Here is a 26,473-nt window from a genome sequence, read left to right on the forward strand (position 1 = left end):
TATTTGTTCTCCAACTTCTCAGAATCCTTAGTGTTCTGATAATCCAGGGTGAACACACTAAATTGACAAAGTGCAAGAATAGCATGGAACTTTCTGAAGGTAGGTTGCCTATAGGAAAGAGGAGTTAATCCAAAGGGAAAGATGGTTCTAAAGAGAAGGCAGGCAAGCTGGCTTCAAGAGCCTTTCCACGTGGGATCTGTTGGCCACATCTGTCCTCAACCCTCATTCATCCCAGTGACCAGGCAGCAGCCAAACCTTTGTTTTTCACTTTATTGTACAAAAAAGGGAAAACAAAACTTCCACAGTTGGCCTTAAGCTTAGGCAGACACCTCTAAGCCACTCCCTCCCACCTCCCAAGATACAAATTCAAGTTGTGATTGTTGTTGAAACCTACAAAACACTTATTTAAATATTAGAAAAAAAGGGGGGGGAGGGGGGTCCTCTCACCCCAGCCATCCCATTTCCAGTGCCAAAATGCACTCAGAGTGACCTCTTACAGCACCAAACCCCACCCCACGGCCCTGTTTGTACTGTAAGAATTTTTCAATTTTTAAAACAGGAAAAAAAAAAAAGCGCCCTGGTAAAAGTTGTTTCTAAATGAAAACACATTTCACTAAAGCACAACAACGCAAGGGCATTCAATCAGGGAAACTGGGTTCCTTGAGGGGCTTGCAGTAAGAAATAGAGCCTACAGACCCCTATACCCGATTCCAGTATCAGGACAAAGAAAGGGCAGTGGGGAATGTCCCCCCCTAGCTGCCCCCCCATCCCCAGCACCACATTCTGAGGTGAAGCAGAGATTGTCTCTGGCTACCTTTGGGAGAGGAACCCACCAGGTGCTGTGGGGCCAGGGCCCCTCACTTTCCCTACCCGACTCCCTCCCCAGAGTTCCCACTCTTTCTCCACCCCTGGCGTTCATGGGGAGGGGGGCGGAAAAGCAAAAAGCCCCTATTAAATAGGTCACCGACATGATTGTTAAAAAAAAAAAAAAAATGTAGTCAAAACAAGAAAATTAGACCCACAGAGACAAGGTGGCTTGGCTTATTAAGATTCAAGGAATCAGGGCACCAAAAACTTTGGGATGGCTGGGAAAGGAAAGGGACAGCTGCAGAAGCAGCTGTTGCAGACCTCTTCCCCAGCTGTGGGTTGAAGGTAGGGGGCAGACCTGAGAAATCAAAGGAAATGGGAGAGGGGGAGCTGAGGATATGGGGAAGGCAAGAGGGATGTGTAAGTTAAGAGTTTCCAGCACATTCTTCAAGCCCAGATTCTGAGCCTAGGGTGGCCAGACTGATCCCTCAGATGTGCAGGGGAGAGGCCTCTTCCACCAAGAATCACTTTAAGGTTCACACATCTGTTCCCCTCCCTGCCTCCTACCAGAGGACAGAGACCAGCAGCAGCTCGGATTCATAGGGCTCTGGCAGAGGGAAAACCAGTAAGGAAGCTTGAGAGTGGCTTGAGCACACCCCCCAAAATCGAATCAGAGACTAGGCAGAGCAGAGGATGTGGAGAAGCGGGCAGCCCAGCCTGCTCCCACCAGGATCAATGTCTCCCTGGCCTTCAACATCACCAACCCTTTTTCCAGATTCACCAACAGAGACTGAGGTGGGCTCCAGGACAGACCCCCTTCTTTCTCACACACACACTCACACACGTGCACTCACACACCCACAAGTGCACCCATGCTATGTACAGGCCACGCACACACACACACTTCCACACGCATCAAGACCATTTTAAAAAAGTCCCAAACCTACCCCCTAAACCCTCCCTTTCCCAGAAATGACAACAGAGACGGCAGCCGAGATCGGTAGGAAACGTCTCGTTGACAGCTCAGAGCTTAAAAAAAAAAATATATACACATATATAAAAAACACTTCTGCCCCTTCCCCCCTCCCCATGAGTGGGTTCAGGCAGCTCCTTCCTGCAGGGGGCAGGGGAGAGAGACATGAGGGCAATGCCTATTTTCTCCAAGGCACCTGCTGCCCTCCTCTCCCCACAGGTTCCCTGCCTCCAGTTCCAATGTGGGGGTCTGGGCGGCAAGCGTCCGGGAAGGAAGGGGTCCTTCCCCAGCTTCCACCTGCCCCACCTTGGGTTGGGCTGCAGGTGTGGAGGGCCTCAATGAACTCTTTGGGACCCCCACCCCTGCTCCCTGGTCCATTGTCCATGCCGGAACCACAAGTATAGTGGGCTCTGCAAAGGGGTGGGCCGCCATCCAGTGCTGGCTCAGTCTGATGGTTGCTCTCCCTGGAGGCCCCAGGGCTGATGTCTCTGAGGCTGCAGAGTCCTGGCCTGGGCTCCTCCAGCCCCCCTCTCCCCACCATATTTTGTTTTAAAAAAAAAAAAAAAAGAAAGAAAGAAAGTGGGGGAGGCCAGGGGCCAGGGGCCAGAACATGGGGGAGAAACAAAGGTGGTCAGTTGGGGAGGGGAGCCCCTGGGCTCTCACGGGAGGCTTGTCCTCTCCCTGGCAGCCCTGGGGTGGGGCCAGTCCTCAGTTGGAGTCAGAGTCCGAGGAGTCCCCAGAGGAGGAGGAACTGGAGCTGCTGCCCTCAGACTCATTGTCCTCATCCTCATCGTCATCCTCATCATCATCCTCGTCCTCATCATCCTCTTCATTCTGCGGGGGTGGGGTAAGGAGGGACGGGCAAAGAATGCACAGTCACCAGGTAGCCCCCTTGCAGGACCCAGCCCCAGCCCCAGTGTGCCGGCCTGCCCCACCTCATCCCCGTCCTCGCTCTCATCCTCGCTGCTCGACTCCGAGGAGTCCCCACCGTCTTCAGAGGAATCCCCATTCTCATCATCCTCCTCTTCTTCATCCTCATCCTCGTCATCCTCGTCTTCCTCGTCATCCTCCTCTGACTCCTGGGAGGGATGGAGGCCGATCAGTGATCTTTGCTGAGCCATTCTAAGCCTCGAGGACCCCCCCGCCCCCCGCCACCCTGGGGCTGGAGGTGGCTCCTTACCGACTTGGACTGCAGAGTAGTCCGGCTGGACTTGGGGTTTGGGCCTCGCAGCTTGGTCATGCTCTTACGTTTCTGCAGGGGAGGACAGAGGGGGCAGCCGTGAGTGCCAGCCTGAGCCCCATGCCTCTACCCCACCACCACCCTGCCCCCAGACTCACATTGGAGATGTACTCTTTGTATGCTGCGCGGTCCTGGGGAGACAGGCTCTGGGAAGAGAGAGAAGGAGGTGCAGGTTGGAACCCCACCCAAACTACTGCTGACTGAGCACATTTACCAAGCGCCTGGCCATGGGCCAAGCATTTTACACATCACCATTCACTGTTTAACCCTAGCAACTACCCTATAGTTGTCATTCCCGTTTTACAGATGAGAAAATGGAGGTTCAGAAACCTCAAGTGACTTGCCTACATTACACAGCTAAGAAGTGGAAGTACTGGGGATGTGAACCAGGTGTGGCTGGCTCCACCGCTTAAGTTTCCCACCCCCATTTACCCCTCCCCATCTTTACTGAGGTCACCCCTATACCTTGGATCTCTGAAGAGAGCCCCTGGGACCTGAGAACACAGCTCCAGTGTTGCTTTCTGCTTATGATCCTGAATCCCCTCCTATTGCCCCACCCAAATGCAGGCTCCAGAGAGGCCCCTCATGACAACTCCTATAGTCTGGCATCACCCCCTGTTCTAAGCCTTGAGCCACTGAGGAGGCCGTCCAGGGCTCACCAAGTTTCTAGAACACCTAACCCCTACCATCTCCCTGGGTGCTTGGCTGGCCGGCCCAGAGGCCTGGGGAGGTCACTTATTACTCTCCCCACTTTACAGGTCAGACTGCTCAACTGAGGCTCAGAGGGGAAGTTTAGAGGCTGGGGCCAAGCCAGGGTCTACGAGAGGTCTCCTGGTCCCAGCTGGAGGGAAGAAAAGGCAGTCTGATTTGAGTTGTCTACTTACTTACTAGCCATGTGACCTTAGACAAGTTACTTAACCTTTCGAGACCATAGTCTCCTTATCTTTGAAAGAATGATGATGATCCTCAGGACTGCCAGGACACTAAATGACATCATGAGTGCAAACCAAACAGCGTGATGCTTCCTTCCTTTCCTGAGTCCCCTACCCTCTTACCTTGACCCAGAGGTCCAGGTGCACCTTGTACTGCTTCTGCTGCTCCTCAGCCAGCTTCTTGTAGTGCTCCTTCTGGCTCTGGGAGATGCGCTGCCAGCGGCTGCCGATCTCCACCATGCGCTCCTTCAGAGGCAGGTGATTCAGTTCCCCGTTGGACAGCAGCTCCTGGGAGAACTTCTGGTAACCGTTCCTGGAAGCCAGGGATGGTACAGGGAAGGTTAAGATCCCAACAGAGCAGCCTCCAGCCTTGAGCCTCCCCACCCCTAGCCCCAGGACAAGCCCCAGCCCTCAGACTCACATGGGAGGCTTCTTGGGTTCTCCCTGGAACTTCATCTTCTTGGAAGAGTTTGCAGCAGCTGGAGGGGCCCGCATCTCGCTCAGCTCTCTCTGTGAGGAAACCCAGAAAGGTCATGCTAATCCCCCACCCCTAAAATATTCTACTTCCTTCCATAAGGCATCAGTGCCTTATGTGCCAAGAATGAGAAACTGAGGAACAGTAAAGGAGCAATTCCTAATAACTCACACATCACATACTCCAATTTAAAGGTGCTTTTATGTCTGCACTGTCCTAGCAATGATTACGGATGAAAAACTAACACTCAAAGAACTAAGTTAAGAGGCTTGTTCAGAGTCACATAACCAAGGCTGGGACTTCTGGCTCTAAGTCCCACAGCATGAGAAGAGATGCCCACCCAAAAGAGAGCTTTAGAGTTTTAGGTGGAGGGGGTGGCCTGACCCTATGCCACCCCACTGTGCTAACCAGCAGCCCCTTTCCCACCTCGTATCTCTTTTGGTCTTCAGCTGCCTTCTTAATCCACATCAGTTTCTCTTTCTTTTCCATGTTGTTCCAGGTCATCTCCATGGCCTTCAAGGCCTTCACCCGGTCATTCTGGGGACAGAGAGGGGTATCAGCTGTGCGAAGGGTCACCTGGGGCCAGAGAAGGCCTGTGTAGGCAGGCTACAGAAGAACAAGCCCTTTCCCACTCCCCTGCCACCTTAAAGCGGGCCAGGTAGTCGCCGATAACACTCTGCTGCCAGATCTCCTCTGCCCTCTTGGGCGACTCCGGCAGCTTGCCCCGTTCCTCACGCTCCCCAGCTGGTTTCCTCTCTGACTGGGCTTTCAGGGCTGCCTCCCGAGCCTTGTACTTGGCCTACGGAGATATAGCAGTGAGTGTCAGCCTCCCAGCCACCCCCAGGGGGCGTGCGTTCCACATCCAGCAGTTGAAGGCCCTTGAAAGGGTGGGGCAAGCAGAGGCCTGGGCTGGTGCAGATGTTTCCTGCGCAAGAGGGCTCAGCCCCCACCAACTGTCCCTGTTCCCCAGGGAGCCACCAGCCTCAGCTAGTGGCTCCCAGCCTTGCCATCTGAGCCCAGGTATGGGTGTGGCCCAGAGGGGAAAGGGTGAGGAAGTGCTGCTAGCCCCATGAGGAAAAAATGACTCTCGGCCCAGCAGCCTTTCTGGGGACACCGGTGCCCAGGAGTCTCTGGGAAAAGCCTAACCTTCTTCTTCTCCGACAGGTCATTCCACATGCGAGCCAGCAGGCGGGTCAGCTCACTTTCAGACAGCTCAGGCCGTTCCTCCTGTAGCTGCCGCCGCTTCTCCTCAGAAAAAATAAACATGGCCGACACAGGCCGCTTGGGTTTCTCCGAACCACCCTGTAGATGTGCAGAGAGGGTAGGGTCCACAGGATATAACAGAGAGCCCCGCCCTTCCCCGCTTTTCCTGTCTGGTTGTGCCCCCTGCTCACCTTGCTCCCTTCCTGGGAGGGCTTCTTGGAGGCTGGGCTGGTGGCTTGTTTCTTGTTGATGTTCAACATCTTTTCCTCCCCCAGGACCCGCTGCTGCTCCTCTTCAGGCAGGCTCTGGTCGAGGAGAAGAGGCTGCATGAGACTGCACGCCTGGCTCCCAATCTGCTCCCAGACCCCTGCTTCCCTCTCTCTCCAGGTTGTCCTGGAGGCTTCCCCATTGCCCCACTTGGACGAACACTTACCTCTAGAAAGCGGAGCAGCTCCACTTCATAATCCTTCTTTTTCTGGGAAAGTGAACGGAGTCAGGATCGGTATATGGGCAGCCTCACTAGAGACCCTCCAGTACTCAGGGGACAGTAGCCCTCAGAGAGCACTCCTGAGCCTAAAGTTTGGCTGGTCTCCCTCCGCAGACGGTAAGCATAACAAGGACTGAGATTGTCTGCCTCAATAAGCCCAGAGGCTTAATCCAGCACAGCACCAAATTCAAAGCAGCTACCCAATGTACGGAAACCCTGGTGGCATAGTGGTTAAGTGCTACGGCTGCTAACCAAAGGGTCGGCAGTTCGAATCCGCCAGGTGCTCCTTGGAAACTCTGTGGGGCAGTTCTACCCTGTCCTATAGGATCACTATGAGTCGGAATCGACTCGATGGCACTGGGTTTGGTTTTTTTTGGTACCCAACATACATCTGACCAATGACTGACCCAGTTGAAATCAGATCTCATATTTCAACCCCTCAAGAGTCTCCAGGGGGGTTCACACCACAGCTCACCTGGTCGCACTTCTTGTGGTAGGCATCCTTCTCCTTCTGGGAGAGCAGCTTCCACTGCTGGCTACATAGCACCATGCGCTCTGTGCTGGGCACATCCTTCATGTTGGCCATCAGCTCTGCACAGTACAGCGAGTAGCTGTTCCTATCAGGGTGGGCAGAGAAAGGAGTATCTCTGTGAGCCACTGGTCTGTCCAGGGGACAAGGCCTGTTCTCTTTCAGAGCCCTGATCTGAGATCTTTCATTGGCCCAGCTCCCTAGCTGCCCACTCACCCACCCACCCCAGGGCGGCGCTCACGGAGGTGGCTTGGTGGGTCGCCCATCAAACTTGTCTTTGAGCTGGCGTTCGGCCTTGGTGAGGGTGGACTTGGTGATGCCCTCCTCACTGATGTTCAGCTCGGGGTGCTTCTGGATGTAGTCACGCATAATCTCCTGCAGAGCGAGGTAGGGGGATGGAGGGCAACCGGGTGCGGGGTTAGCAGGGGCGAGGGAAGGGGGAGAGCCGCTGGGAGGGGAGGCAGGGAGCAAAGCTGGGGGGTGGCCGTGTGTCTGCCGTGTCACACGAGACATGGAGCCCTGCCCTGCCCTAGCCTGAGATCTGATGGGGGGCGGGGAAGGTAGGGACAGAGGCAAGGGGCCCAGAAGGCCCCTCCCTCGATGGAGAGATGGGGGTGACTGCCTCCCGCAGATTGCGGTGGCCAGGAGTCAGAGGGCGGAGGCTCGTGAAGAGCCGGACGGGGAGGAGCGCAGCGGAAGCCTAACCTCGTACTCCTTCCGCTGCTCCAGGGCCTTATGAATCCATTTCAGCCTCTTTTTGTCCGAGAGCTGAGACCACTGCTTCCCCAGGGAGTCCTTCACCTCCTTCGTAGTGGCCTGCAAACCAAAAGCCGTCAGACACGCACAGGCAGCCAGGGGCAGGGGAGGGGGGTGGGGGGCACAGAGGCCCCCGCCCCCTCAGGCCACAGGAGGTCACACCAGTGTCCCCCACAGGCCAGGAGGGGAAGGTAGCGAGGCAGGGGTCCCGCCTGGGTGCAAGGGGACAGGCTCACGCACACACACACACACACACATTTGCACGCCAGCTGGCCCAGGCCCTGTCCATGCAGCCCACCCCTGGGGAGGGGGCTCCTCTCCTGCTCCCCTGTACCATGCCCAGCCGACCTGGCGCGGCTCCCCCCTTGCCACCGCCGTGAGCCCTCCACTCCACCCCTCGGCCGGACACTCACATCTGGCCGCACTTTGAGGTACACCTTCTTCTCATGGGTGTACCACAGCTGCTGGGGGGTTTTGGGTTTCTCGGGGATGTCCGACTTCTTGGCATTCTGGATTAGGTCAGGGTGATCCTCCCTAACCAGGGCATGGGGAGCAATGATCAGTGGGGGCCAGGATGGGGTGCTCCAGGGCAGACCCAAACCAGCAGCCACCCACCCAGGGTCCTAGACCTTTCACCTAGAGCTCTGTGGGACAGCGCTGTCTGTCTGTCCCTGCCCCAAAGCATAACCCACTGGGGTCTACATGTGACCCGTCCATTCACCATGTCTCACAGATGGCCAGCTCAAGGCTCTGGCTGGGGTCAACCTATTCTTCAAACCCAGTGAGTGCCCTGTGGGCCTCCTCCGGACCCTACTGCCTTACCTGAATCTGGCCAGGTTTCGCTCGAACTCCTGTTTCTCCCTCTGGAAGTCCTGAATATATTTCATCTGGGGGGAGGAGGGGACCAGGTCATCCAGGACCCAAGGCCTACCTCACCCTGAGCTACAAAAGCCACCCACCCAAGCCTTTTTCATTCGCCCTTTTGCCTCCTGCTCAGCAAAGGGGAGAGACTGAATGGAAGACAGCATGAGTAGGCAGAAGGTGGTGGCCTGCCTTCCAGTGGGAGCTACAGCCTCCTAGAACACTGAATTCTACATCCCATCCCATCCTTTCAAGAAAAGGAAAGAGGCTTGGAAGGGGAATGTGGCATTATCCAGTAATACAGTGGGCAGAGGAAGGCCTGGGGCTCATTCCCACCCCAACTTTCTCCCCAGCATCACAGTCAGGTGTAGGCCTTGCCCCCATCACCCCCTCTTCCCCATCCCTGTCCTCTCTGCTCACCTGCCCACCTTGCCTGCTAAGCAGCCAATACTAGTCTGCCCCCATAGAGGTGGCCCCAGGGCCAGCCTGACCCCAGTTCATGAAACGGGATCATGTTGAAGAGAATCCAGTGACTTCTTGCAACATAAATTATATCCTAATCGTCTTTTTCCCCCATCCACAGCCTCTAGGTCCATGGCTACCCATGTTCTTTCCTGGTTCTGGTATCAGCACCCCTTCTCCTTTCCTTCCGCAACCATCCCCTCCTTCCCAGCCTTGGATCCCTTCCTCCTGCCTCAGCCGTTCCCCCAGGCTCCTGGCTGTCTGGCTTCTCAAGCTCTCCCTCCTCCAGCCCACTCATTCTCCTCTGCCACTTGGCTTCCCTTCCTTCTCCTCCCCCCTCTTATACCAGCCTGCCCTCTCCTCCCCATCACCTATCTCCTTGCATCTTTCCTTCCACCTCTCTGAACTCCTCCATTACTGCCTTTCAGATGTCTTTCTCCCTTCCCCCTCATCTATCTCGTGTCCTAGCTCTCATTCAATTTCTATCTTTACTCCCTTTCTTCCAAGAGTCATGAGGTCAGCAGCAGATGGGGCCACAGGGTTCATGGCAATAGAGCCCAAGCCCTGCCTCTTACATAAGAGGCACAGGGTACAGAGACAAATCCAGTTTCCCCTGGGTTCTGAGAAAACCACGAGCAGAGCCCAGCCTTCTCTTTCCTTCTTGCCCCCAATCTCAGTCCTCTTCAGGCAAAAGTTCCTAGAGCTTAAAGATGCCACACAGATCTTTTATCCTCCACGTCGCAGATATAGACGAGGCCCAGAGAAGTGAAGCGACTTACCAAAGGCCTCACAGCAATTCACTGCAAGTCAGAGGAACTGGCCCAAGTCTCATGTCCCCCAGGCCAGCACCCTGTCCACTCTACCACGTAGTTTCTTCTGTCCTCCCTGGTTCTCACACCCTTTGCCTCTTGGCCTCTCCCTCCCATCCCATAAGTGTTTGGGGTCAAGTGTACAGTCAGCTCTCAACATCTCCACTGAAACGGTCAATAACAGCTCCAACAATTCAAACTCTTGCCTGGCTTGGGCAGTGGTTGCAGACAGAGTTTTTACCCAGCCGTGCTGACTCACCTTCTTCTTTGGGCATGTGAATGAAGGGTATGTGAGCCTGCAGTCGGGGTGCACAAACCAGGGGAAGGACTACTCACAGCACGGCGGCTGGTCCCATCTGATGAGAGCTAGCTGTATACAACTTTGTTGCCTCTCCCAGCAAATGTACCTTTCTGTCTCCCAGGGGCCCTTGCCAACATCTCTCTCCCAGGCTCCCTCCTTGCTGCTCCTGTCTCCTTTTTTGGTCTGGCCCTTTCCCCACCCGACTCTGTGTCCCGTCTGTGGGGCTCCTCCACTGTTTTGCTACCTGATCTCCATGCTGGCCTGTGTGTCTGCCCTTGCCTGGGAGGCTGGGGCAAGCTCTGCCCAAGGTTAACGTTCTCTCACAGTCCAGGAGAGCACCCCACCTCTGCGGGGGACCAACATGTTCCCCAGAACATGTGTGCTTGGGGAGGGAACACGTCTAGCATGTGTATGCAGCAGTGGGAAGTGCACTGAACGGGGAGTCTCGAGTGCTAAACCCAAGTCCATCACGAGTTGTGGGAGCTGGAGTACTTAACCCTCCTGCACCTCAGTTCTTTAACCATAAACTCAGGATAACCCCTTCTCCTGGGGTTCCCTTTATGAGAATACTATAAGCACCAGCTAAGACCATGGTGGGGAAAGTGAGATAGGATGGCACTGATGGGCAGTGTGGCAACCATGTGGGAGAAGAGCCACACAAGAACAGAACACTGGGGACTGCCTATGGGATCAAGGGTTTGTCCAAGCACCCATCCCATCTGGGTTGTCTGCAGTGGTGCCTGAGCCCGACCGTGTGCAGGCCTGTGAGGCAGTGATCCGGTGTGGTTGCCCAAGACCCTACTCTGCTGACCTGCCCAGGTCCCCAGTGCCACGTCACTCTAATGCCCATTCCTCCCTCCAATGCTGACCCCCACCAGCTGCTCCCAGCCTTTTCCCTCCCCTCACCTCAACCCCCCTCCCCCCACCTTCTTCTTCTCAGGAAGCTCCTTGTATTTCTTGGACAGAATCTTGGTCAGGTCCAGGTTGCTCATTTCAGGGTGGAGTTTCGCATACTTAGCCCGCTTCTCCATGAAGAAACGGAAATAAGGAGTCAGGGGCTTCTTTGGGAAGTCTGGGTGTTTCTGGAAGAAGGGACAAGAACATGCTGAAGATCAGACATCATCATTCTTTGGGCCATTCCTCCTTCTATACACTTCTTCCTGGAAACTCACCTTGAGTTTTTTGCCTTTGTAAGGATTTTTAACATGTTCCTGAGCATCAAGGATCAATTCTGTCAATGTGCGGAACTTTCTCACCTGAAGGAGGTGGATGGGAGGGAAAGTTCAGAAGGGGGAAACACCACCTAGCAGCACGCCCCCCATTTTCCATCATGTTCTCTCCACTACACAGGATGTATCAAAGGAGGAAGGGCAGAGCCCAACAGCCACACAACTCATGCAGCTCCTGAAACCCAGTCACCAGGCACTGGCCAGGCCTACTGCAGAGGCCCAGGTAGTCGGGTGCACTCGAAAAGACAGTGACAGTGTGACCACCCGACCTTGGTGTGGTCTTGGATGCCAGCCCAGGAGACAGAAGCTCCAAGATGGTAAGTATTCAAGGCCACAAGTCCAGAAAGTAGAAGAACTGAGAGCCCTAGGCCAATACTGCCAACTGTGCCACCCCCAAAAACGCACAAGGGCACAGAGAGCTAACAGGTGACCACATGAGTTCCTCTCTTGGTCTCTTTTCTCATTTACAGCTTCTGCTTCATCTCCCCCAGCACGAAGGAAGATTGAGATAGAGATATATACGTATGTGCATGTGTGTCAGCAAAAGCGGCAGTTACCTCATTAGATATCTCCACCCATTTTAGCTTGCACATGTCTCCAGAAAAGTCTTTAAATGCTACTTTTTCCCAGTCCATGTGTGACTCGGTGGTTTTGAACTTGGAGCTGTCATTGGATGGAAGATTGTTCTTCATACATTCCAGCAAAGTCAGCATGTCTTCCTGGGACCAGCGGTCTGGTGAGGAGTGAGAGGGGCCATCACACCTGGCTCACGCTATCCCCTGCATCTGTTCCCCAGTCCTTGAGTGCTCAACCCCTCCATGCCGGAGTACCTCCCATTGGAAGATACAGACAAGACATGATCCAGCCCTAAGGAAAAACTATGGCCATGATGAATTAAGACAGGAAGCATCCCTATTTAGGGATAGACTCCAATCCAGAAAGTATCACGTCTAGAAAGGTATACTTGAACCCAGGTCTGGCTTACTTCAATTTAAGCGACTATCATCTTTAACATGCCATGGAACAGCTGTTCGTCGTAGGGAAAGGGGGAATGGAAATATAGCTACGGTGATCTGAGCTCCAATAGGAAAACAACTAGTTTATCAGAGAGGGGAGGAAAGCAGGGAGACAACACATTTAAATGTATTGCCAAATTCAAATCCAAGTTCTGCATGGATACCCGAAGCCTACAAAGACTGCAAATGGGGTGTGGGCAGCAAGGAAAACCCATGCAGATGTTTCTCTGGCTAGCACAACTGGAAACTAATATCAGAGACACGGGTATTCCATCATCCCCCCTCCCTCCAGCATCTCAAGGAAGACCAAAGTAGAATTTCTGTCAAGTAAAAAAAACTTAGGATGGAGATGGACAACCATACAGGGCAGTTCTGACAAGAGGCTGACAGCTGGTCAAAAACTCTCAGAGCCCTGCTCCAGGGAAAATCTCCAGAATTCTGCATTGCCTTCTCAGTTCAACCCCCCAGAGAAGCAAAAAAAGGGCTTGGACCAGCCATTTCCAGCCACTGAAAAGCAACCCCTATAAAAGCTCTGACCCATCTCTGGAGGGGGGCTACCCTGGCAGGGAGTGAGCTGGGAGAAAAGCTGTCCAAGGCCAAGAGTCAAAAGGGTTCTTCATTTTCTTTTGCATCTGGTAACATGGGCCAGAGTTTCCCAGAGCAGGTCACATGGACCCTAATCCTTCCTCCACCCCCACAGACATTGCCAGGCGCTCAGCTTCATCCTACCCCCGCCCATACAGACTAGGTTCCTACTGAATAGCACAGAGTTTGGTCATGTATGGAACTCCCAAAGCTGGGGCTCTCAAATTACCAAAACACGGTGGCCCTCTCCAAAACCTTACCTTCATAAGAACGAAAAGCTTGAAATGCCTTCCTCCACACATCCTTACCATGTTTCTCCCTGCTCCTCCCTCACCTTTCCTCCCAATCCAAAAACTGGACAGGGACACACTCCAGGCTGGCTGGGCCCCCCCAGAAAGAAGACTTGCACAGCTTGAGAAAGGGGAGCGTGAAGAATACAATTTATAGGCTTGAGACCAAATAATTTTTATGTAGCCAAACCGCTAAAATGAGTGCTTTTTGGTTCTTATATTCAAGACAGCCCTCTACCTCAATTCAGAGAACACATGAGAGGAACACTGTATAAGTGGAGTGGGCCCTGCAGACAATCATGTGGGATGAGGCTTTAGGTTGTAGAGGCCTGGGGGTGGGGACTCCTACCTTGGCCTTTGGGGGCGGCCATTTCCAGGTCTGTGGGGCAATCGGCTTCTCCGTTCATTCTCCAGCCGTCCAGCCACCTCCTCGGTTGTGCTGGCGGGACAAGCCGGGGTCAAAGACACCTCACCCTGAAGAAGAAATACCAGTCCCCCCATTCAAGCAGGCTGAGAGTTGAGAGACTTTCTATCCCTAGCCCCTCTCTCTCAAAGGGGCAAGTCCACAGTCACAGGGAGGCCCTACCAAGACCCTAGTAGACTTTAATGAGTGGGTGGGTGTGTGAGTATTTAAGAGACCCAGCAGTTCCTTCTCTTTCTCCTAACTCCCTCCCCCAGGCCCTGCAGCCCGGCTCCGCGGCGTGCGCCCGCCCCTGCCCACGCGAGAGACTGCTCGCTGCTCCCGCGTGCAGCAAGCGCCCGCCCTCCACCCTCCTTCCCCCACCCCGGCCAAAAAAAAAAAAAAAAAAACTCCTCCTCCTCTGTCTGCCCGCCCCGGGGAGGCCCCAGGCTGAAGGGCGGGGGAGGAGGAAGGGCGGGTAAAGGGCGCGCGCGGCCGCGGGAGCGGGCACGCGCCCCAGTCTCCTCCTCCCGCCTCCCCCCCGGCCGGTTCCCCCCGCCTCCGCAACCCGGCGGGGACCCGGACGCAGCGCAGCCGCCGCCAGCCCCGGAGCGCAGCGGCCGCAACGCCCCCGGGGACCGGATCCGGATTCCGCCGCCCCCCCTCCTGGGGTCCCGCCGCTGTCCTCGCCCGCCCGGGCAGGCGAGCAGCCGGAGAGAAGCGGCCTAGCCTGCCCCCCGCCCCCGAGCCACCCACCCCGGCCAGAAGCGCTGCCACCGCCCAGCCACCCGACGCGCACGGAGGAGCCCAGCGCAGAGGCGCGACCGCGGCGGGAACCGCCGCCTCCTCCCCCGAGCCTGCGGCCCAGCCCCGCCGGCGCCCCCGCCCCGGCCTCCGGGGAGCCGAGCCAAGGAGAGGGCGGGAGGACGGCGGCCGGGAGGCGGGGGCGCAGCGCTCACCGGCCCAGCCGCCCCCTCCGGCGGCCGGCGAGAACTGCGCCTGCCGGCCCGGAGAAGCGCGGGCTTCTCCGCCCGCGGCCCGGGCTCGGCTCGGGCCTCGCTTCCTGTCCTCCCCTCCTTCTGCTCTCGGCGTCCTCCCCAGTGCCCTGGTCTGCTCTCGCCCAGTCCTCTGTCCGGAGGTCGCCCCGGGTCCCCGCCGGACGTCCCCCGCGCCCGCGGCTCGCTCCCCGGCCCCGACCCTGGCGCGCGTCCTCGGCCCGCTTCGGTTACCCGGCGCAGCGCGGCCTCCAGGCTTCCCGCTCCCGCGGCTCCCTCCCCGGCTCTGAGCAGCGGCGCCTCCCCCGCTCGGCCGGGCACAGCCGCAGCTCCCTCCCGCGGCGGCAGCGGCTCCTCCTCCGGGCGCGGCGGCGGCGCTGGGGCGGCGGCTGCTGCTGCTGTGGCGGCGGCGGCTGTGGCTGCTGCCTGCTGCTCCTCGCGGCGAAAAGCACAAAGCACAGCGCCCTCCGCCTGCAGGCAGCCCGCCCGCCGCCCGCCCGCCGCCCGCCCGCCGGCCCCGGCCTCAGCTCGCACACCCCCCGCCGCCGCCGCAGCCTCCGCCGCCGGAGCGGGGAGGAGGAGGGAGAAGGGAGGAGGAGGAGCGGGAGGGGGCGGGCGAAGCGGGGCAGCGAGCGCGTCCTTCCCCGTAGAGCGCACACCGACCCCCGGGGAGCGAGCGCCAGCCCGCCCGCCTCGCCGGCTCCGCTCCCTCCCACAGCCTGCCCGGGCGGGCTCCGCGGGGGGCAGCTGGGAGGAGGGGCGGGAGCTGGGGGGACCCGGGCGGCCGAGGCGGAGGGAAGGAAGGAGGGGAGGGGGGTGGCGGCGGCGGCGGCTACTGCTGCCGCCGGGGAGGGGGGGCCGGGCAGGGAGACACGCAGCCGCCCGGATGGCGGCGGGGCTCGGAGCCGAGGCGGGCGGGCGGGCGGGCGCCGAGAGCGACCTCGCCAGACTCGCGGGGAAACTAGCAGGCTCAGCAGGCGCGGAAGGGAGGGCGCGAGGCGCGCCGCGGTGAGAGTGCCCGGAGGGCCCCCCGGCGGCCAGGGAGGCTCGGGGTGCCCGTGGCCCCGCTCCGGAGCGCTCCCGCCAATCCTCCCAGCGCCAACCCGGGCTCCCAAGCCAGCTCTCACCCGCTTCCGTCTCCCGGAGCGGGCGATCAGCGCCCACCCTTATCCCCGGAGCGTGGCCGCCGGCTTGGGACGCACGCACGGCGATCGCGGCGCCTGGCTCCGGCACTCGCCTACCTCGCGGTCCCCACGCTGCCGAACGACACACACGAAACTTAAAAAAAGCCCACAAAACACCCTCCCCGCAAAAAAATCCCCTTTTGGTTCTTACACCCCGGAAACGGCGAGGGGGCGACGGGCTCCGGCGGAGGAACCGCTCTGGGAGCCGGTTCAATCCAGCCCGGCATGGCTTCCCCAGGCCTGCTCCGGCGCATGGAGATTGGCAGCCGCTCGCGGCAACCCTTCTCCCCCGAAATCCCGCGGCGCCAGGGCTCACTCACCGGGCGTGTGGGTGCGAGCGCCGACCGGGGGCACCTGGGGGCGCGGCGGGCCGAGGAGCGGAGCCGCAGCTCCGCTGCAGCCGACGCTGGGGCAGCGAGTCGCCAGACAAAGCCCGCGATGGCGAAGCGGAGCGACGGCTAATGGCGAGCCCCACGCGCCGCGCTCCGCCCGCCCCGCTCCGCCCGCCCGCCCGCCTCGGCGCAGCGCAGCGCCGCTCGGAGCGCTTGCCCGTCAGAGCCGCCTCGGCGCCGCCGCCTCCCGGGCCACCCCGGCCTCGCCTGGCCCCTCCGCCTCCTCGGGCGGCTCAGCCTCACCCCTTCCCTCCCACCGCGCTGGGGGCTGCACGAAAATAGAAAAAGAAAAATGCTTTTTTTTTTTTTGCTTTTTTTTTTTTTTTTTCCAGGGCGGGCGTGCGGAGACTGTTCCGGGTCTTTCTGCCCCCAGCTCGCACTCACCTGCGGAGCCGCCGGGAGGACTGGGGTGGGGGCGCGTGGGGCTGGAGCCGGCGAGCGCGGTTTGAAAGCTAGCCAAGCTCTGCAGCGCCCGACCCGGGCGTGTACGCCGCCGCCAGTCCCCGCAGAGAAATCGTCCTCCTACCCCCGCCTCCATCGCGCTGCGTTTCTCTTCCAATCAGCCGGTCGCTTGGCGGCTCCTCCATTCTCCGGCCAAGCCCGCTGCCTAGAGCGAGCTCCACTTCTCCATCTGCTCGCCCGGCTCCTCGCTCCCCTGCCGGAGCCGGCGAGGCGGCCGGCGTAGGGCCGGAGGGGGATTTGCGAGGGAACTTGCCTGCTTCCCGCTCCCATTGCTCCCTCCCCGGCTGCCTCCTGCTTCTCTCCTGCGTCTTCCCAACTCTCCCCTGTCGCCACTGGTGTGTGTCTGAGTGTGTGCGCGGTTTTTTTTTTTTTTTTTTTTTATTGCTCTTTGCTTTTGCAACCCTGAAGCCAAAGCGAGGGGTGGGGGGGAGGGAAGCGAAGAGGGGTTGTTACAAAAAAAAGAAAAGACGCTTTTCTTAGATTTGCAACACATCGAAAAACCGGGGAAACACCCCGTGTCGTCCGATTGCTTTAAAACCCGCGAGGGCCTTCCGGGTTTTAAAGCGAGCCTCTCGTTTTCAACGTCCTCCACCTCCGCCGAGCTAGGATTCGAGGAGTCCGAGCAAAAAGTTCTCCCCCTGGGTCGTATCGAGGGGTGTCAGGATGGGAGTGGGGGAATTTTTCGAGCAGTAGCAGCCACCACTCCTACCCCGGCTTCGATCGCTGGGCCGGGGTAGAGGTAGAGAGCAAAATCCTGGCCGGCTGGCGCCGAAGGGCTTCCGGGGGGAAGTCGGAGCAGGAAGACCGCGCTTCGCGCTTCTCCCCTCGGTCTTTTCCTCCCGTCCCCTGCCAGCTCCCCCTTTAATTTTTTTTCTCTCCTTTAATCTAATTTCTTCCAACTCCACCTTTGTTGTTACCGGCGTCACTCCGGGACCAGCCAATCCCCGTCACGCAATCAGCTTGTCAAAAAGGCTTGGCCAGCCCTGGGAAAGCAGGCCGCGGGCGCTGCCCCCCCCAACCCCGGCGGCTGGGAACCGCGAGGGGATCCCGGCGCCCCGGCCTCGCCGCCGGAGCCGCAGCGGGGAAGGTCCCTCGCAGGCCGCCCGCACTCCACCCTCCTGCGGGCGGGGGATGGAAGGGCCTGGGCGCCGACCACCATCCATCCCCCACTGCCGCCGGCTGTCGTTGTCGGTCTCGGCCTTCCCTGCTCCGAGGAAGGGTTATCTGGACGCAGGGAGCCAGAAAACAGTCTGAAGAACGCCTGCTTCCCACAGGCCAGCCTAGGGGTTGTGCTTTCGCTGCACGGGCAGCGCCATCGCTCCTGGCTCCCAGTTGCCAGTGGCCCTCTCCAAAGCTGCTACTGCCACATCGACTCGCCAGTTGGGTCACCAGCCCCTTTGGATTCTCCCCTGGCACACAGCCTACTCCAGCCTCACACAGGGCCTCGATGCTGCTGTAATTCCTCTTGTCTCCTGGGAGAAACGAGATCCTCTTCCCAGGGTTTCCACATCCACATCTGCCACGTTTCACAAATAGGGAGGAAAATCCTTGTCAAGATCTGGTGTGTCCAGAGCTTTTAGTGGGCAGGGCATGCAGGGAAGGCACTTTGTTCTTGTTGTTAGGCGCCATGGAGTCAATTTCAACTCATAGCGACCCCATATGACGCAGTAGAACTGCTCCATAGAGTTTTCTTGGCTGTACTCTTTAGGGAGCCCACCGTGAAGGCTTTTCTCCCGTGGAACAGCAAGGTGGGTTAGAACTGGCAAACTTTTGGTTAACAACCAAATGCTTCACCATTGCCACACCATGCTAATGAAGCTTAAGCTTCAAGGCCTCTCCCTGGCAGAGCCGGGCCAAAAGCCCTGTACTTAATTTTGTGTTTAACATTTGGTATTTTCCTGAAAGAGCGCCTACCTCAAATTGTCTAAGCTTCAGGCTCCACAGACCCAGATCTGCCCCGGAACACAGGCAGGGCATTCATTTTGTGTCTGATCAAGACACCTCTCCTGTGCTAAAGAGTGAAGCACGGACTAACTTCTGTTTAGACTGAGAAAGAGCAAAGAGTTAGTTTGAACTCAAAAGTCCCAGCTTCACCACCCTCTTAAGAATTCCAATTTCCACATCTGCAAAATTAGACTAGCCATCCTATTTACTCTGCTAAAATTTTGTAAAACTGTAAAATAGACTACAGATGTCACTTGCCACAAAGACATTGGGAAAAACTTAGACCCCCCAAAAATTCCAACTATTTCACACACGGATTTGGAGTCCAGGTGTCCTGGGTCCTGGTCCTGAACTTCTTGGCTGGGCCAAGGGACCTTTCGGTAAAGTGCTTTGGAACAAAACAGGATAGACATGAATCATAAGAATGATTATTATTGATTTTTCGTTCCTTGGGTAGCAAAAATCATGGCTGGCACTCTTCCTACTTGGAAACCCATTGGCTTGTTTTACATCCATTGCATCTCTGATGAGGTCAGGAGTTTAGGACTTGGGCTATGGGCCAAGTCTAGGACTTGGGCTATGGGCCAGAGCTGAGAGAATTTGCCCTTGGCCCTTTTTCTTTGTCCTCTTTCCCAACCCTCCAACCCCCTCTAGTTTCTGGCATAAGCCTTGAAGCAGATCCTCAGCATTCCATGACCCAGCCCAGGCTGGTGAGGAGGCATAAGCCTTAGCTACACCTTTGCCACTTGGCCCCAGCTCTTCCCTGGTTGCCAGCATCCCAGCACTAGCCCACATAAAAACCTCGTAGTGTGTTCACAAAGTCTGGTGTTTGAGTTCCTGGTGTGCGTGAATAATTTCAGTGGCACATAGATTAACGTATTTTCGGGGTTGCATGTACTAACGTGTATTGAAATGTGTTTTATTTTTATTTAAGATAGTTGTAAAGTCTTCCCCCCTCACCTGTTTTGGAACCATTGTTCCTTTATTATTCTTTTTATTTATTTTTTTCTTTTTTAGGAAGGTATAGTTTACAGACAGTAATGAGTCGGAATCAACTTAAAGGCCATGTTTTTTTGTTTTTGGTATGCATAGTATGGAGTCCCTGAGTAGTGCAAACGGTTAGTGAGCTTGGCTACTAACCAAAAAGTTGGTGGTTCGAGTCCACCCAGAGGCACCTCAGGAGAAAAGCCTTGCAATCTATTTCTAAAAAAACAGCCATTGAAAACCCTGTGGAATACAGTTCAACTCTGACACACGTGGAGATGCTATGAGTCAGAATTGACTTGAGGGCAACTGGTGGTGGTATCTATAGTATCCATGTTACATATGTATCTACCGTGTAACTGCCACCCAGGTCAAGATATTGAACACTTATAGCACCTGCAAGCTTACTCAAAGTCAATATCCCCCTCCAGATGTCACCAATATTCTGAGCTCTATCATATAGCTAAGTTTTACCCATTTTTTAATTTCATGCACGTGGAATTATACAGTGTATACTCTTTATGGAAACCCTGGTGGCGTAGTGGTTAAGTGCTATGGCTGCTAACCAAAGGGATGGCAGTTTGAATCCGCCAGGCGCTCCTTGGAAACTCTATGGGGCACTTCTATTCTGTCCTATAGGGTCGCTATGAGTCGGAATCAACTCGAAGGCACTGGGTTTGGTTATACTCCTTTACCTCTGGCCTCTTTCACCCAACATGATGTCTGAGATCGATTTACGATATTGCATGTAGCCATAGTTCGTTCCTTTTCCTTGCTATATAGTATTCCATTGCATGAATGCACCACAATCTATCCATTCTATTTCTAATGGAATTTGGGTTGCTTCCAATTGTATGGCTATAAAGCTACCTTGAACATTCCTGTGGATATCTTTTGAGGACTATATGCATTCATTCCTCTTGGATATATTTCCAGAAGTGGAATTCCTGCATCTTTTTTCCTAAATGGTTGTAACAATTTACCCTCCACCACCAGTGTATGAGAATGCCTGGTGCTCCACATCTTCACCAACACCTAATATTGTCAGTCCTTTTTATTGTAGTCACTCTAGTGGGCATGTAGTGGTACCTCATTTTGGTTTTAATTTCTCTGGTAACTAATGATGTTGAGCACCTTTTCACATATAAAATCATCTTTTTAAATATGTTTATTTGAGTTTTAAAGCTGAGTCAGTGAAAAGAACAATAGTAAGGAAAGAATAGTATTAGTGGCTCAAAGATCTGGCAAAGATAATTAAGGTGATGTGTGAATGACTTAAGTTCAGAAAACCCTATAGCTGCACTGTCTAATAGGGTAGCCACTAGCCACATGTGGCTATTTAAGTTTAAATTAATTGAAATGAAATAGAATTGAATATTCAGTTCCTCAGTCACACTGGCCACACTTCAGGTGCTCCATAGCCATATGTGGCTAGTGGTGAACCTATGGACAATATAGATATAGAATATTCCCATCGTCAAGTAAAGGGCTATGTCTTTGTTATCTAGTGCTGCTATAACAGAAAGACCCCAAGCAGATGGCTTTAACAAAGATAAATTTATTCTCTTACAGTCTAGGAGGCTAGAAGTCGGAATTTAGGGTGCCAGCTCCAGGGAAAGGCTTTCTCTGTCGGCTCTGAGGGAAGGTCGTTGTCATCAATCTTCCCTGGTCGAAAATCTCAATGCAGGGACCCTGAGTCCAAAGGATGTGATCTTCTCCTGGCTCTTGTTTCTTGCTGGTATGAGGTCCCCTGTCTCTCTGCTTCTCTTTTATATCTCAAAAGAGACTGACTTAAGAGATGACCTAATCTTGTAGACTGAGTTCTGCCTCATTAACATAAACTGCCCCTAATCCTGCCTCATTAGTTTCACAGAAGTATGTGATGGTTAAGATTGTGAGCCTTGATTCTCAGTGTTTATATGTGATCACTCCCATGATGGAATCTGTTGTGAGTAGGGGATCAGTGGAAGGGGTGTTTCCTTGGGGGTGTGGCCTGCATCAGAATATAAGCAGATATTCTGGCTTTTTGCTGGCTGTGGATCTGCAGCTGCCTCCAGTTCGTCTGACCTCTGGTTCTTGGGACTTGAGCTATCAGCTTATTTTCCGATCTTGGGATTCCTGATCTTCACAGCCTGTGACCAGGAGCCCTGCTCTCTGACCTGCTAATCTTGGGTTCACTGCCCCTGCAGCTACGTGAATGGAGAGACGACTTCTATCCTGATCCACGGACTTGGGACGTTCCAGCCTCTACAATTGTGTGAGCCGTTTCCTTGATATAAATCTCTGTAAATTTATGTGCTTTACTGGTTTTTGCTTCTCTAGACAACCCAGCCTAAGACAAGGTAGGATTTACAACACATAGGAAAATCACATCAGGTGACAACATGGTGGACAATCAATCACACAATACTGGGAATCATGGCTTAGCCAAGTTGTCACATATTTTAGGGGGGACACAATCCAATCCATAACAGGCTGTTATTGGGCAATGGTGATCTATGGAGAATCCTTAAAGGTAGCGATTTCCAGATTTGGTCTATTGTAGGCCTTGAAACCCAGTCACTCTCAGTGTCAGGATCAATATCCTCACCTGTGGCTTTAGCCTTGGATTTGGCGATGATATTGGTGTACTGTTGTGCAGAAAGGAGTACTGAAGTGGGAGTCGGAAAACCTGGGTTCTAGAATTCACTTTGCTTCTTTCTTGCCTCAATGGGCACCTGACGGCCCTAGGCCCAGAAACGTGGGAAGACAGCCTGTTGAGAACTAAGCTTCGCACCAGATCTACAGACCCTCTCCTGGATACGATGCCTTTATGAGATATATCATTTGCAAATATTTTCTCCCAGTTTGTGGCTTGTCTTTGTATTCTCTTAACAGTATCTCTGGAAGGACATAAATTCTTAATTTTGATAAAGCCCAATTTAGCACATTTTCTTTTATGGATCATGCTTTTGGTGTTGTATCTAAGAACTATTTTCTCAACCCAGGTCACAAAGATTTCCTTCTGCAAGTTTTATAGTTTAGGTTTTACGTTTAAGACTATTATCCATTTTGAATTGATTTTCATGTATGGTGTGAGGTATAGAAGGAAGCTGATTTCTTTGCATATGGGTAGTAGCATCAGTACCATTTGTTAAAAAAGACTTCCCTTTCTTCATTGAATTGCCTTTGCAACTTTGTTAAGAATCAATTAACCATATGAGTGGGTCTGTTTCTGGAATCTCTATTTGTTTCATTGATCTATATGTCTATACTTTCTCCCATAACACACTATGATTACTGTACTGTCTTACTGTATTAAGTCTTACTGTACTTCCTTACTATCAGGTATGATGAGTCTTTCAACTTTGTTTCTCTCTTTCAAACTTGTTTTAGCTATTCTCTTTCCTTTGCTTTTCCATAGACATTTTAGAACCCACTCACCAAAAAGCCTGCTGGGATTTTAATTGGAATTACATTAACTCTAGAGATAGTTGGGGTAAAATTGACATCTTAACAATATGGAATCTTTCAGTCCATAAACACAGTGTATCTTTCCTCTGGTTTAGGTCCTCTTTGGTTTCTTTCATCAGTGTTTTAGAGTTTTTACCATACAGATCTTGCATATATATTTTGTTAGACTTATACATGAGTAATTTTTGGTGCTAATGTAAGTAGTAATTTTTAATATTTATTTCAACTTGTTCATTGCTAGTATATAGAAACAGAATTATTTTTGTACATCTTTCTCTGCTATTGACTTATCTTGCAACGTGGCTAAACTCATTTATTCGCTCTTTGTAGACTCTTTAGGATTTTCTGTGTGAAATATTATGTCTTCTGCAAAGAGAGACAGTTTTATTTCTTTCTTTCCAATCTTTATGCTTTTTATTTCTTTTTCTTATTTTTCTGTACTCTAGTATGTTGAACAGGAGGGATGAGAATGGATATCTTGCCTTGTTTCTAATCTTAGGGAAAAGTATTCAGTTTTTCCCAGCCAATATGATGTTAACTGTGGGTTTTTGCCAGTGCCCTTTACCAGGCTGAGGAAGTTTCCTTGTGAAATTTTTTGTCACAAATAAATTAATATTGAATGTTGCCAAATGCTTTTTCTGCACATATTCAGACGATCGTGTGATTTTTATTCTTTATTCTGTTGATATGATGAATGACATTGATCAATTTAAAATGTCCTGTTAGCCTTGCATTCCCAAGATAAACCCCACTTTAGTCATAATGTTTTGTATTTTTATATATTGCTAGGCTCAACTTCCCGTTGCTGTCGAGCTGATGCCGACTCAGGACCAGGAGGCCGTGTTTCGTTCTGTTGTATGTAGAGTTGCTATGATTCAGAACCGACTCACCAGCACCTAACAACAGACTCAATTTGCTGATATTTTTGGGTCTATGCTTATGAGGTATATTTGTAGTTTTCTTGTAATGTCTTTGTCTGGGTTTTGGTATCAGGGTAATGCTAGCTTCTACTGTATTCTGTGAGCAATTGTTATTATTTCTCATTAAAAGTTGATAGGATTCACCAAAGCAGCCTCTAGGCCTGAGTTTTCTTTGTGGGAAGGATTTTAACTACATATTCAATTTCTTTAATAGATATAGGACTATTCAGGTTATCTCTTTTTAAGGGAGTTTTGGCAGTTTGTCTTTTTGAAGGAATTTGTTCATTTCATCTAAGCAGTTGAATTTATGTTCACAGTTTTCCTTCATTATCCTTTTACTATCTTCAGGATCTGTAGTGATGGCCTTTCTTTCATTTCTGTTTTTTGGAATTTACATCTCTTCTCTTCATTTTGGGACCCCTGGTGATGCAGTGGTTAAGCATGCTAACCAAAAGGCTGGCAGTTTGAATTCACCAGCTACTCCTTGGAAATCCTGTGGGGCAGTTCTGCTTTGTCCTGTAGGGTGGCTATGAATTGGAATCAACTCAACGGTAACAGGTTTGGTTTTGGTTTTTCTTCATTTTCTTGATCAGTCTGGCTAGAAGTTTGTCAATTTTATTTTGATTTTTTTTTTTCCCAAAGAACTAGCTTTTGGTTTCTTTGATTTTCTCTATTGTTGGTTCTCAATTTCATTGATTTCTGTTCTTTTTTATTTCCTTCCTTCTGTTTGCTTTGGGTTTAATTTGACCTTTTTTTTCTAGTTTCTGAAGGTGAAAACCTAGATCATTGACTTGAGATCTTTCTTATCTTCTAATTTAAGTACTTAGGGCTTAACTGCATCCCACAAATTTTGAGACGTTATATTTTCATTTTCATTCAGTTCAAAATATTTTCTAACTTCCCCTATGACTTCAGCTTTGATCTATGGGTTATTCAGAAGCCTACTGTTTCATTTCCAAATATTTGAGGGTTTTCCAGTTATCCTTCTGTTACTGATTTCTAATTTAATTCTGTTATGGGCATGGATTATACTATGATTTCAGTCCTTTTAAATTCGTTAAGGTTTATTTTATGGCCCAGAATATGGTCTGTTTTGGTGAATGATGCATGTACAGTTCAAGAGAATGTAAATTTTGCTATCGTTGGGTGGAGTGCACCATAAATGCAAATTAGGTCAAGCTGGTTAATAGTGTTATTCAGGTGTCCTATATCCTTAATGATTTTCTGTCTACGTGTTCTATCGATTATTGAGAGAGTGGTTAGAGTTCCCTACAATAATTGTGGATTTATCTATTTTTCCTTTTAGTTCAGTTCTATCGGCTTTTCTTCATGTATTTTGATTCTGTGTGTGTGTGTGTATATATAAATGTATATATATAGGATTGACACAGTGCCTGCAACAATGGGCTCAAATATACCTACTATTGTGAGGCTGAGGATGGTGCAGGACCAGGAAACGTTTTGTTTGGTTATACATAGGATCACTACTAGTTGGAGCCAATTTGATGGCACCTAACAGTAACAACAAGTGTGTGTGTGTGTATATATATATTTATATATACCTACATACATATGTGTATATATATACATATACATATTCTCTGTTTAATGTATAGCTGTATAAAACATAGATAAAATAAAGATAGATAAAAATGAGTGTTCATCACAACAGAGAACCCCTGAGGGAGCAGAAGAGCAGTGGGATGCAGACCTCAAATTCTCATAAGACCAGACTTAATGGTCTGACTGAGACTGGAAGGACCCCAGTGATCATGGCCCCCAGACCTTCTGTTACCCCAGGACAGGAACCATTCCCGAAGCCAACTCTTCAGACATGGATTGGACTGGACAATGGGTTGGAGAGGGATGCTGGTGAGGAGTGAGCTTCTTGGATCAGGTGGACACTTGAGACTATGTTGGCATCTCCTGCCTGGAGGGGAGATGAGAGGGTAGAGGGGGTTAGAAGCTGGTGAAATGGACACGAAGAGAGTAGAGGGAGAGAGCAGACTGTCTCATTAGGGGGAGAGAAATTGGGAGTGTGTAGCAAGGTGTATATGGGTTTTTGTGTGAGAGACTGACTTGATTTGTAAACTTTCACTTAAAGCACAATAAAAATTATTTTTTTTTAAATGAGTGTTCATGTATAAATGAATCTGGAGAAATATACTCTAAATTGCTAATAGTGGTTATTGGGGTGGGGGGAGAGGATTATTGGAGGCTTTCATTCTCTATGTTAGATCTATAATTTTAAGTGTTTTAAAACAGTTTAAATGTACATGTGTTATTTTTGAAATCTGAATAAATAAAGCTGTGTTTTAAAGGAAAGAGAGAGGTGATTGAATGTTTCTGTCCCCCAGCCTGCGACATGTTCTCTGGTCCCTCTTGGATACAGGTCAGCTGGCTGCTCTATCTGCCCCATGCCTGCCAAGCTCCCATGGCCCCTACCTCCTGCTTCTGCTTCCTCACGAGCGCTTCCTTCCTCACCTTGTGTCATCTGGCTTTGGGCCCAGGTGCCTGGGAAAGAAACAACTCTCTGAGGACATCACATGGCCTCCAACCCAGTGTGACTTCCACAATGTCACTTGACTCTGCTGAGCAATTTCACCCATTTTATCTTTAGGAAGTTTCTCAGATGCATCTTATTTTCCAGACCCTTATTCCCTCAGGGAAATCCTGATGGCATAGTGGTTAAGTGCTACAGCTGCTAACCAAAAGGTTGGCAGTTTGAATCCACGAGGCACTCCTTGGAAACTCTTTGGGGCAGTTCTACTCTGTCCTATAGGG

General features: G+C 52.4%; 1 protein-coding gene and 1 long non-coding RNA gene across 7 annotated transcripts; one reads left to right on the forward strand and one right to left on the reverse strand.

Annotated features, from left to right (window-relative positions):
* Positions 1 to 2,331: 2,331 nt before the first annotated feature.
* Positions 2,332 to 16,719, reverse strand: UBTF (upstream binding transcription factor). Of its 6 annotated transcripts, none has more exons than XM_049859511.1 (21): positions 16,311 to 16,719; positions 13,305 to 13,429; positions 11,622 to 11,797; positions 11,008 to 11,091; positions 10,762 to 10,917; positions 8,225 to 8,289; positions 7,816 to 7,936; positions 7,352 to 7,462; positions 6,888 to 7,021; positions 6,593 to 6,734; positions 6,064 to 6,105; positions 5,822 to 5,935; positions 5,574 to 5,729; positions 5,071 to 5,226; positions 4,854 to 4,964; positions 4,374 to 4,462; positions 4,076 to 4,265; positions 3,119 to 3,166; positions 2,961 to 3,032; positions 2,716 to 2,859; positions 2,332 to 2,614 (listed from the first exon to the last, which is right to left on the reverse strand). In XM_049859511.1, exons 2-21 carry the CDS (start codon positions 13,360 to 13,362, stop codon positions 2,489 to 2,491), a joined length of 2,295 nt encoding a protein of 764 aa, XP_049715468.1. In that variant the 5' UTR covers positions 13,363 to 13,429; positions 16,311 to 16,719; the 3' UTR covers positions 2,332 to 2,488. The 6 variants fall into 6 exon arrangements, with proteins under 6 accessions (XP_049715468.1, XP_049715467.1, XP_049715470.1 ...); XM_049859510.1 differs by lacking the exon at positions 16,311 to 16,719 and adding an exon at positions 15,855 to 15,944; XM_049859513.1 differs by lacking the exon at positions 16,311 to 16,719 and adding an exon at positions 15,478 to 15,567.
* A 2,571-nt stretch (positions 16,720 to 19,290) lies between these two features.
* Positions 19,291 to 25,996, forward strand: LOC126062234 (uncharacterized). The gene is made up of 4 exons (XR_007513999.1): positions 19,291 to 21,573; positions 23,559 to 23,713; positions 24,122 to 24,247; positions 25,362 to 25,996. It is a non-coding gene; the product is annotated as an uncharacterized LOC126062234 (long non-coding RNA).
* The last annotated feature ends 477 nt before the right edge of the window (positions 25,997 to 26,473 follow it).

This window comes from Elephas maximus, chromosome 19 (assembly GCF_024166365.1).
Source record: "Elephas maximus indicus isolate mEleMax1 chromosome 19, mEleMax1 primary haplotype, whole genome shotgun sequence".
Classification (NCBI taxonomy): Eukaryota; Metazoa; Chordata; class Mammalia; order Proboscidea; family Elephantidae; genus Elephas; species Elephas maximus.

What these genes read in the sequence shown, in the direction of transcription:
- UBTF (XM_049859511.1), bottom strand. Translation starts at nt 13,362, where the DNA reads ATGAACGGAGAAGCCGATTGCCCCACAGACCTGGAAATGGCCGCCCCC. An exon ending in GGCCGCCCCCAAAGGCCAAG is followed by an intron (nt 11,798 to 13,304) that starts GTAGGAGTCCCC and finishes ACTCCTCACCAG; the next exon opens with ACCGCTGGTCCCAGGAAGAC. An exon ending in ACCTGTCGGAGAAGAAGAAG is followed by an intron (nt 5,227 to 5,573) that starts GTTAGGCTTTTC and finishes ATATCTCCGTAG; the next exon opens with GCCAAGTACAAGGCTCGGGA.